The sequence below is a fragment of the Andrena cerasifolii genome, chromosome 1 (genome assembly GCF_050908995.1).
Source record: "Andrena cerasifolii isolate SP2316 chromosome 1, iyAndCera1_principal, whole genome shotgun sequence".
NCBI classification, from domain to species: Eukaryota; Metazoa; Arthropoda; class Insecta; order Hymenoptera; family Andrenidae; genus Andrena; species Andrena cerasifolii.
Genome location: NC_135118.1, coordinates 32,528,958 through 32,540,821, shown reverse-complemented (window position 1 = coordinate 32,540,821; position 11,864 = coordinate 32,528,958). Strand labels below are relative to the sequence as shown.

At 38.4% G+C, this 11,864-nt stretch overlaps 2 protein-coding genes across 5 annotated transcripts; one reads left to right on the top strand and one right to left on the bottom strand.

Moving 5' to 3' along the window:
• The first annotated feature begins 275 nt into the window (after positions 1-275).
• On the top strand, positions 276-5,551 carry Aay (phosphoserine phosphatase). Of its 4 annotated transcripts, none has more exons than XR_013087074.1 (8): positions 276-427; positions 2,763-3,235; positions 3,524-3,711; positions 3,818-3,952; positions 4,035-4,180; positions 4,255-4,416; positions 5,189-5,332; positions 5,401-5,551. XR_013087074.1 is itself a non-coding variant. In XM_076826538.1 (8 exons), exons 4-8 carry the CDS (start codon positions 3,572-3,574, stop codon positions 5,275-5,277), a joined length of 672 nt encoding a protein of 223 aa, XP_076682653.1. In that variant the 5' UTR covers positions 277-427; positions 2,763-2,942; positions 3,028-3,235; positions 3,524-3,571; the 3' UTR covers positions 5,278-5,402. The 4 variants fall into 4 exon arrangements, 3 of the variants coding, with proteins under 3 accessions (XP_076682653.1, XP_076682666.1, XP_076682644.1); XM_076826538.1 differs by having other exon boundaries at positions 277-427; positions 2,763-2,942; positions 3,028-3,235; positions 5,189-5,402; XM_076826551.1 differs by lacking the exon at positions 2,763-3,235 and adding an exon at positions 3,271-3,433 and having other exon boundaries at positions 304-427; positions 5,189-5,402.
• Positions 5,354-11,485, bottom strand: Ube4a (Ubiquitination factor E4A). Its single transcript, XM_076826483.1, has 14 exons — positions 10,757-11,485; positions 10,262-10,654; positions 9,848-10,174; positions 9,455-9,648; positions 9,277-9,387; positions 8,948-9,148; positions 8,754-8,871; positions 8,501-8,677; positions 8,100-8,245; positions 7,706-7,855; positions 7,382-7,625; positions 7,128-7,290; positions 6,099-6,303; positions 5,354-6,029 (listed from the first exon to the last, which is right to left on the bottom strand). Exons 1-14 carry the CDS (start codon positions 11,318-11,320, stop codon positions 5,888-5,890), a joined length of 3,135 nt encoding a protein of 1,044 aa, XP_076682598.1. The 5' UTR covers positions 11,321-11,485; the 3' UTR covers positions 5,354-5,887.
• Between the last annotated feature and the right edge of the window lie 379 nt (positions 11,486-11,864).

The following is an 11,864-nucleotide window of genomic DNA, read 5'->3' as shown; positions in this document are numbered from 1 at the left end:
TACACGTCTCTCTGAAACTGGAAGCTACGCTATCTACGATTGCCCATATCATTCCATCCCGATAGCATAGACCAATTGGATAGAGCTAATATCCAATGTAAATTGTTATCGCAAAACTCGAGGACGCTAGAGCCCCTGTTACCATTTTACCAATCTCGTGTCACGTGCAACGTTATCGATCCAGGATAGAGGAAGACGATCACTGTGCTACCAGCGGTTGGAATTAAAACTAGGTACCCGGACTCGGTGGCCTAAGTCGTTTCGAAACACTCGTGAGATGAGAAGTGAGAATGAGAATCGACTTGGTTGTTGGATCCACAGTGTGTGGTCAGACAGCGAAAGTATCGACGTTTCTGCGCGCGAACCAGGCTGATATAGTGTAGTACTTAGATCTTCTCTTCTGTAACCTATCTAATGTCTACAATAGGTAAGTACAAATTATAAATACATGTATATTGAACAATTTAACGGGTTTAACCTCTACTTTCTGTCTCGAATTTATGCACTGGTATTAGTGTAGCGATTTCTGCAGTCTTTCTGTACCTTAGTCTAATCCAGTTTTTATTAACAACGGAGTGTTAGGTAATTACAACTCGTCTTAAAGAGCAGATATATCCGCAGTGCGGTTTACAAAACCGCAATTAAATAGGCGGCACATATTTGTTTCCATCGTATACCCGCTTGAATAGACGATCGGATAGAAATGTTTAGCGCGGAATTAAAAAGGAGATAAGTGTGTTGCAATCGGCATTTCTTAGAAAGTAGTTTTCGTACTTCCGGGTGGCTAACGAAAACATGCGGTACCGAAGACTTTACCATATCGCGGATTCTCGTTGTAATTAAAAGTTAAAGCTCCCCTGATAGCCAGATCTGGCCAGCAGAATCTGACATCAGAACCGTAGTCGTCTGTGTCCGCAGATACCTGCTACGAATCTGATGTCAGCCTGGAGACAGATGGTTATCAGGGTATGTAGCTCGTGATCGAAGGAGCGCAATGAGTTGGAAAAACAATCGATGGCAATGAAGGAGTAATTAAAGTAATATGTGTGTCGAATCGGGGCCTCCGTAATAGTCCGTAACACGTGGAAGAGAGGAGCCGGAAGAATTGAAAGCGTGAATCGGCATTGGCGTAGACGCAGGCTGACCACCCGGAAGTACAGTCTTTTGTTTGTTTTTTCTGTGGCTCCTGCGAGAATGAGAGAGCTAATATTCTCCCCTTGCAATTATCAGGGAAGTGTAGCGTAAGTAAAGTGAAGAAGAAAATTTCTCTCGAGGCTATAGAGACGAACGATACTTGTGTATTTCATACCTGAAGAGGAGGAGCGGATTGTGAAGTGCTCGGTGGCCTTGACTACGTTTTAATTTATTATAACAATACCACTGCTTATACTTAGACCTAATATATTCAACTGTATGCGTAATGAGCATCAATTCTGCATGGTGGTACACAGATCACAATTCTTTCGTTTGACAAAATGACAATTATAAGAATACTAGCTTTACTACTCAGTTTCGCCTGAAGGTTAGATTCTGATTTTATAAAAAAAATTGTTTATTTATTTATATTTTTTTTAAGCCACATTTATCTGGATTTGCTAGGCATAATAAGCTGCGACACATTTCGTGACCCCAGAGTTTACCGTTCGAGAGTTTTTACGCGACAGACAAACACGTAAACACTTGCTGTTTTATATATTAAGATTTATATGTCTAAATGCCCACCCAACAAACAGATTATTGGAGGCAAGGTAACCACGCCGAACAGTTTTACAAGGAGACTGACGACAAAACATGTGCGTTAAAAAGAGGATAATTGTTTACTATTCTGTCTCCATGTTCACAAGCTCATGGTATTCATAAGTTCGTTTGGTATTAGCGCAATAAACTCTTGAAAGTGCACAGGGCCCGATCTAAATCTTCCGCTGCGCTTGGCAAAAATGATTTTTGCCGCCTTTTAAAAAAAGGCTGTCAAAAAATGTCAAAAATAATATTTTAGAAGTATTTATAATTAATTAATTATTAATTAACAGAATGGGGCTAAAGACTAGAGGGAAACATACGGTTACAATAACGTTAATTCCATTCATTTCGTTGCTGATTATCGATCAACACAGTACACAGTAAACATTTTCCACTTTAAGGACCCGATCTAGGCAAAATTAGTAGAAATAGAAAATTAAAATCAATAAAAACCAATAAAAAAGTTTTTTTTTCAAAAAGTAGGTAATACAGGTTTCAATTTATTATCAAATTCAAATTTTGTTTTGTTACCTATTATTTTATACATATTAATTTTTTTTATAAAACAAAAGGCTTTTGTTGTTCAATAAATACCTTTAAGAATAATTAATTATTTAATTTATAAATAATTAATCATTAATTATTAATAATTAATTATTTATAAATTAAATAATTAATGATTAGTTATTTATAAATTAAATAATTAATGATTAGTTATTTTTAAATTAAATAATTAATGATTAATTATTTATAAATAATTCTTCTGAAATGTAATTTTTTGACATTGAGTGAAATTCTTAAAGGTATTTATTGAACAACAAAAGCCATTTGGTTTATAAAAAATGTAATATTTATAAAAAAAACAGTGGTGTTTACTATGTACTGTATTTGATCGACAATCGGCAATGAAATGAATTGAGTTAACGTTATTGTAACCGTATGTATGTTCCTCTCTAGCCTTTAGCCCCATTCTGCTCTCCTCTCATTGTCAGATAAATTAAACCCAATAAAATTCCCAATAGATTCTCGTGAGCGAATAATTTGTACATTACTCTTGTAACACGGAAGGATGAAAATTGAAAGGACGTTGTCTTTGAATCAATAAAATTGTAGAGTACCTAAAGATCCATAGATCCATCATCCATCGGTTGTTGACGATACGATTATCTCGAATAGGTATATTGATGTGTGTACTTACATATGTACGTAAATATATACATACCGTGAATGGAATAAATTAAATGGCACGATCATTGTGTACATACATATATATGTATAAATACACAGCATACACGTGTGTGATAACATTGATAACGTGGAACGTAAACGAGTTGGCGCAATATTTTAACCTCGAAAGACGTTGAAGCTTGCTGATAAATATGGAACATTAGATATTTCGAAAGCGCAAATTACGATGATGAAATGCTTTAACATAACCGGAAAATATAACAAAATTACAGTTTACTCATCAAACTCTCTTATCGGAGGTTGCAAGGTATAAATATTTATTTAATACTATTGCGTTCGCAGAATAACGATCAGTCGATCACTGTTGCCCGATTTCTTCACCTCCAATTAAAGTCCCGGTTAGTAAACGACCAATTGGATGCTATCATGTGGCACTCGTCGACCAGTTGGATGCTATCATGTGCCAGTTATGTGGAACATAACTCTAACTGGAAGATTACTGAAGGTGAAGAAATCGGCCGTGTATCGGGCATTTGGCACCACGCGTCGCGCCATCGACGCGGTAAAATCTGGTAAAATGTTATAATTCCTATAGTGCCCGTGCCACCTGTTGCTGTGAACCTGTGAATAGTCAGCGAAATAGATGGCGAACCTGTACGACTTAAAAACGATATGGCGAGAGGCGGATGCTGTAACCTTTGACGTAGATTCCACGGTGATACAAGAAGAAGGAATCGATGAACTCGCAAAGTTTTGCGACAAAGGGGACGAGATCATTGCCTTGTAAGAATTCCTTCTCTAGTTTCCCAGCCACTCGACTCTCTAACTGTTTCGTAGATTACCATTCGTCTAATTTATCGCGCACGAGATTAATTAGATGTGCTTTTAGAACAAGGCAAGCAATGCAAGGAAGCGTAACGTTTCAGCAGTCGTTGACGGAAAGATTGAATATCATAAGACCACGTATTACACAAGTAAAGCAATTCCTCTTGTCGCACCCACCAAAACTTTCACCTGGAATTCAGTAGGAAATAATTATCATCGATAAAGAATTACTGCGACTCGACTTGTGCTGTCTCCTTTAAAATTTCTTACAAAAATTTCAGAACCCTGGTAAAGGCCCTACGATCTCGCCAAAAGCAAGTGTTTCTAATATCCGGTGGCTTTGATTGTTTAATAGCACCAGTTGCTGTATCCCTCGATATTCCATTAGAAAATGTATTTGCAAACAGACTTAAATTCTATTTCATGGGTTGTTATCCGTTTATACCTGTCCATGATTAGCTTAATGTGTTACAGCTAAAGTTCTCGTCAATTTATTTACAGGGGAATACGCAGGATTCGATGAGAATCAGCTCACCGCCCAGAGCGGTGGCAAAGCGAAGGTAATCGAACGCCTGAAAAGGGAAAGAGGATTTAAAACTGTTGTCCACATCGGAGATGGGGCGACTGATTTAGAAACCGTTTCAGTAGCAGAATTGTTTATAGGTACGTGCAGAATTGTTTTATACCGAAAATAAATAGCTATATTTATTTCCTTAAGAGGTAATGCCACTGTAGAGCCCGGAAGAGTAGCCTGATTTTCAGATTTATTTATGCGAGAGTAGTGAATGGAATACAAAATCTGTTTGAAGGACTTTATTGTACATACTGTGAACTATGATCACAATTTTGCGGCGCCACGGCTCAACAAAAGAAGCTTCTTCTGAAAAACCAGTGTTCCGCGGCCGGAAAGATTTGTCCTTTATTTTTTTACCCAAAACAAAAAACCAACAATTTTTTAATTCTATATAAGATTATCTCGGGAAGTACACAAGGGAATTAAAAAATACTGTTTTTTGTAAGAATGCTGCGTGATTGAACAAAACGTTCCAACAATTTTTCACGTCACTTTTTGTTCAATCACGCAGCATTCTTACAAAAAACAGTATTCTTTCATTTCCTCGTTTACTTCCCGAGATAGTCTTGTATAGAACTAAAAAATGTTTGGTTTTTTGTTCTGGGTCAAAAATTGAAGGAGAAATCTTTCCGGCCACGGAACACTGTTTTTCAGAAGAAGCTTCTTTAGTTGAACTGTGGCGCTGCCATTTTGTGTAAAAAAAATTAAAAAAAATTGTGATCATACTTCAAGGTATGTACAACGAAAGCCTTCAAACAGATTTTGTATTCTATTCACTATAATCGCATAAAAAATTCTCAAAATCAGGCTGCCTTTCCGGGCTCTACAGTGGCATTAATGACACTATTATTTTTCTCACAGGATACGGAGGAAACGTAGTTAGAGAAAGCGTCAAGAAGGGAGCTTCGTGGTTTGTTACGGATTTCCAGGAGCTCGCGAATACTTTGTAATTGCAAATGCTACTGAATTATTTCGGAAGTTTTGTCAACAGCTGATGAACAGATTGTAAATAATTCCACAATGTAATACATTCCGAAAATCCTACAGTGTATTAAAATTTCAACGTTTTACAGTGCTCTACAGTTTATTCCAGTCTCCGAAATTAGTCTGTACTCCGAATTCGTTCGGGACATCCACCACGGTCGAATAAGACGCTGGAATCTTTACAAATGATATTTGTACACTTATCGTAAAATAACAAGGTTTTAACTCTGTGCTTACTTATAGACTGCTATAGGGTACAATTATTTGCGGAAAATGCAATGTTGGAAATTCTCTAGAATATAAAACGAATTATAGGGCGACAAATTGACATAGGACATACCTACTGCGGTGATAACGTTTACAGGGGCAGGGGCACGCGCGCAATCGTATAATATAATACAACAATAAAATTTAAACTAAATGACATGGCGCATTTGGTTGGTCCTAGATCATACTTGGCGTCTTTGTTACCTGAAACCTTGAGGATCGTGTTTTTCATCCACCTATGTTCAATGGTATCGAAACGCGAGGAATATGCCTTGAACCACCCGAGCTTCACCCTTAAATAACCACCAGTCAGTGGCGGTTCTTTGCTTTTTCTTCCTTTTTCTGCTGCACCCACTCTTGTATCCTGCGTTGAAGTTTAGTGTCGGGTGTTACCATGTCCATAGTCAAGGGCAATCGATTGAACGGGTCGGTTTGGTCGCTTAATAAATGCCTGAAACGTACATATGCATTTCGCCATAACATTAAATTTACTGTTAGCAATCCGAAAGAAACTACTGACCTCGCAATGGTTTGACGATCGATAGTTATCCCAGCAGATGGAAGGATGACGGGGTCCGTCATCAAAGTGGACATAATAGGGTCGAGAAACTCGTCAGGAGCATCGAGCAGAATTTCGTCCTCCTCTTTCTTCTGACTTGCAGCCGCTTCTACACTTCTCACGAATGGACTCAACTCCCTCCATATGTTGCCACCTCCGATACGAACTGAAATGGAATTAAGCGACACTTAAGCTAAACCGAGTCACGTTTGCTTTTGGCGCAGTTCTTACCAAAATGTTACTTAAGGGGACTTTCCGGTCTAAAAGTCGATTTTTTTTATTTCATTTTTCGAATGTTCAACCTTTTAGGAATACGTGTTTAAAAGGATTTGTTGAAATTCGTAAAATTCCCGAAAATATAGGCATTTGAAAAGCGGCAAATGCATGGGCAACAACCGGCCACTCGGCGCCCACGTAAAACTTTAAACGCGTTTTTCTCTAAACAATGTTCTCAAAATGTTGGGACCTGTATTTTCAAAAGTTATTATCGGATTCGACTGAAACTTTTTTTATTGTGAAGACTATACTTCTGACTAGGGGGGATGCCAGAAAAAAATACAAAAAATTGAAAATTTATAATTTTTTAAAGGCGTTGAAAGGATGAACAATATAGGGAAAAAGTGATTTCAAACTTCGAGTATCGTTATTTTCTCAAAAACAGTTATTTTGTAATTGTTCTGGTTGCCTCCCTAGCCAGAAGTATATTCTTCAAAATAAAAAAGTTTCAGTCGAATCGGATAATAACATTTGGAGATACAGGTCCCACCGATTTGGATCATTTTTTTTTTTGACGTCTTGACTTTAACGACTCCCCAGTGCCGTCTGCAACGATTAATTATAAAACAAAATATATATTTCTATAATTTAAGACATCCTTAATACAATGCAAAAAGTCCCATTAAATTATATATAGTAGTTCTCCTTTAATTAATTCCTAAAAGTCACCTATTTAAGTTACGTAGTCGTGTGTACATGTATGTAGATACTTACCTAAAACGAAAAAGGTGTCCTTAAATAGCTCCGGGCTATATGACCGACCATCTTGAGAAACGGCGATCGCAAAAGATTCCACTTCACCGAGATTTATATAAATTTCACACGTATTTAATACTAGACTTGCTGGATTGAAAGCGTACTCTTTTTGATCGTAGACCTAAAGCCGAGTCGATTTTTCGGGAAAGAAATTATACAAATGAGACCAATTTCAAATTCTTATAATGCGAATGGTTGATTATGCTTGGTACCTTTAGATTCTTCTTATTCGGTCCAACCAGCTGCAGCAACAAGTTATTAAGCATCGAAGCCATGCGATCCACCAACATCGGGTGACAAAAGATCGATTTTATCTCAGTCGTTAGCATTTTTAATATGTCTATAGTTTTCTCACACAGAATGTTGTCAAATCGAGCAATTATTCGCAGGCGCTCAAGATATCGACCCTGTTGGCGGCGTTCGTGTATCGACAACTTATTCCATTCTTCGCTGTCCCTTTAGATTCAGATTGATATCGCATTATGTAACAAGGAACTGGAGAACTTGTCGGTATTGGGTATCACGCGAATGCATACCTCGTTTGAAGCAATTGCCTCAACTGAGCCATGTTCGAGAATGCTTCGTCTAATAAAAATACTGCATCGTTCATCAGAAGGTTTATAAAACGCAAGAATAGGGGCGGCTGAGCTGCTTCCATGTTAGCCTCCGCTTCTGCAGCTAAAGAACTGGAAAGTAAACGTGCGAAGCGTAAAATATCGATATCCATCTCTTCGAGGTTGGAATTACAATATCAGTTACCATAGAACATTAGCATCCTTATACAATGTAATAGTATACGAGTATAATTGAAACTATGACATAATTTAAAGTGGCATGTAAGTTGGGTGTACGTAACATGAAGTGGGAACGAATTGAATTTAATGAGATACAATGTCTGCAGTACACGTACCGCTTATGTTCCTCACTTACATGAAGTTATTACGATGTTCCGGTAGTTTCCATAAATATTCCATAACAACGTACATATGTCGTCGATAATTGAGCTTCTGTTCGAATTGCACGCTTTCTCCAGTCATTTCAATGCTTACAGATACTTTGAGCAAATTGGTGACGATCTAAATTACAAAATAAGCTTGAGATAAAGAAAGGGAAATTGATATTCCTCCAACACAGCGTTTCCCAACCTTTTTTGAGTCACGATCGCCTTTTAGTGGTATTTTCGAATATAATTCTAACTTAATAATTAAAATAAATAAATGCTAAAAATCGACAACTTAAAGTAACCGTGGCGACCCCCCAGAAAACACTTCGCGACCCACCGGTTGAGAATCACTGCTCCAGAATACCATAGCAATTAAAAGATTACATACATGCTGCCTCTGCGGGTGCGAGATAAATAATTGTTCTCTATGGAATGTTCCTAAACTCGGAATTACGGAGTTCACGGTCTCGTCGTTCCTAGGTAAGAGAGCCTCTAAAGCCTCTGCCAGACGAGCGCGTAAATGAGGATTGTAAAGGCGATTCTGCGATTCCATCAGCGCTATTATCTGGCGTAATATGTTTGATTATTTCATTGAATCGCGTCGCATCGATTTAGGCTTCCTACGTATGCTTTTAGCTCACCTCTGTTAGCACCGGTGTCAAGAAAGACGGGCCTTGCTCTTCGAAAACATTTGGATTCAGGTGCCGCAGAGAATCCAAAAACCTAATGGTATTTTCCACTACAAATTCGGGAATGCATCTAGAGGTAAATAATGCGTTATTAGAAAAAGTATGTTACCCAGACGTTCAGAAGGTATAGAATCGCCGGAAGATACCTCAGAGTATCTGGGACAGTGTCTGGAAAAGGAAAAGTCACTGGTTTACGTTTCTTCGGCGCATAATCATTCTGTTCCTCTTCGCCAACTTTTATATCATTTAAATACACTTGCACTAACCAGAATGCTGTTGTGGCATGAAACTTTGCTAGCAACTTTAACATCCCTGGCGCTAAAAGACTAGCTCTCAAAGATAAATACCTAAAATGTACGAAATTAAATGTTCATCATGAGGCGTACGATTTAATTATTTAACACGAAAGACGTGTCGCTTAGCGTAACGTATACTATTTCTCTTTTCTTTGTGAAAGCAATAAACGCATACGCACTTCGTCATTTCCTCCTCCAGGAACAGAGTTACCAGCTCTATCAGATTCCAATTCCCATCGGTTTGCGCATCCTGAAGTTCTCTCCGAGTTCTCGCCATGTCTTGATTCGTTCTACAATTTCAACAGATGATAGCTGTTGCGTGTTACGATCGTTAGTTTACTCATGAACAGTGCTTACTTTAAGAGCTTGTCTAATACTACTCTGTAGCCGAGATCCAGAGCTCTGTGAGTTAAAAAGAAACATTCGGTGGTGAATCCAAAAGTTTTAGCAACTGGTCTCACTTCACCGTCCGATGTTGGTATTAAACACGTTTCGGAAGACATTCCTTTTAAATGTACAACCCGATTCGGATGTTCGTTCTCCTTATTCATCTAGAGTTCATTAAATTTATTTATGATAAAATTAAGGGGGAACAACACCTTGAAGCCCGGAAAAAAGTGAAAATTTTTAAAATTTTATGTTAGATATCCATACTTCGTAGGAAAGTCATTGATATGGGGTTTAAATGTGCATGTAGTGGACAGTATTTTAGAATTTTTGTGTGACAAAAAGTTTTGAGAATTAACTGACCTCGACGGCGCAATAAGTAGGATCTATCTTAAGTGCCTTTACTTCATTGTGTTCGCTACAGAACGGTTGACAGAGCTGCAACAAGAGACTTCCCAGATTTAACATGAAACCATCAGAGACGCACGATACTTCGTTAAAACCTAAATCACTCTGAGTACTCCATATTTTTCCTCTATTCGCGTTTAAATGAAGGCAACTGCCTATCCATTGCAATGTCAAATCGCGAACCTCCGCGGAGCATTTTAACAACAAGTGAAAAACTTTGTGCAACGACTCGCTCAGCGCATCCAGCGCAGTCCAAATGTTGTTTTCATTAATAGTGTTAGACTGCAATGACGAATAAGCATTATTCCATGTATAACGGTCGATAGAAGCTCGAAATTAGTTTCTAAATTACTTCGACAGGTTTCTTACCATTTCCAACGGATTCTCGAAAAAGTTGAATCTGTCTTCTGTGGTTTTTGGCAAACAACTGGTACTGAGAAGCGCTCCTAATAACGTATCCGCATAAGCTCGACCTTCGTTGTTCTTAGGAGTGCTATGATTGATTACTAATTTGGCTAAAGGTTCTATCGAGGAAAACAAGATCAATATTGTAAACCAATACTGACGAAAAGAGAGAAGATTACTCTGCGCCGCTTCCTTATGAATTATATCGAGTATAGGGCTGAAGGATGCAGCGATTATATTAACAGTATCTTCTTCGTTTTCCACTTGCAGTTCATTGACGATACCATCGGTGAATGATATAAGTTCTAGCTTTGGCCCAGTTGCTTCCATGCATAACGTAATAAACTGATTGTGAATCTGAAAGGCGCAGTAAAGTTGAATTACATTCTGCGAAATTCGACAGGATCTCTTACGATTAGTTTTACAAAATTGAAACAGCAGCGTGCGCGTATACCCCACCTCTTGTTCCCTGAACAGGTCTGGCTCTTGTAACGCGAGAGCTGCATTTTGTAAAATAACCTGGCGTATATCGGAGAGAACGTCGGATAGTTCCAAGTTATTCTGATATCGTTGCAGTCGGCAGTAGCTTTCGAATAAATAAAATATTGCCTGTTTGTCTAGCGTGTGGGAATCGCAACAAATTTCTTGGGAATTTTTCTCTGGAACCAAGCTGGACTCGAGATCGGGAAGCATCAATCTGTCGAAAACCGCTTCCCCGATCGAATCGACATCGACGAATACCAATCTCTGTTTCTGCTGGTTGCTGGTTTCGGTGGCGTATAATGTTATTCCAAATATGTCACCTAGTATGTGGTTAACCTTGCTATCGATTTTGAATTCTTCCGAATCTCGGAAGTTTGTACATTCTGTAATATCGTGGCTGTCTTTATCTTCCAGTCTCGTAATACAGTCAACTCCGTTATTTTCATTGATGCACATCTGATTTTCAGATGACAATGACACAGCATCGTCGATGGTAGAAAACAACCCAGCGAAAGGATTGTTCTTCATGTTGTCGCACATGATTCTTTCGTTATAACTCAACTGTGATTAGTACCATAAATTGCTGAGTCTTAATCTTAGAAACTAGGAAATACAGGGAGACGAAACAAAATATTCTGATTACGCGCAGTGTTACGTTTCGTTTCATTCACGGATCCACACAGATCTTCATTACTGGATCGCATATGTAGTACAGAGCATAGAGTATAGAGATTCTATGATATGCCTGCTGTATTGCGACGTCGAAAGTGACATCTGTCAACTGCCAATTCAAATCGACTCCAGCATTTTGAATGCTAAAACGCGGGAAATTAATTCGTAATACTCCGTTAAAGGTGCAATTTCATGCTGACGCTCGACGTTCGTTTTGAGCGTCAAAACCAGTTACGTGATCGGTCCGCGTGACTTTCAGCATTAGGCAGAAAAGCTAAACTCGGTTTAGCTTTTCCGCTAGACGTTCGTTCATTGGTTGAGCGTCGGTCACGTGATTGGTTTTAACGTTCAAAACGAGCGTCGATTCGACGCTGAAAGTCCCGTGGACCGATCCCGTGACCGATTTTGACTA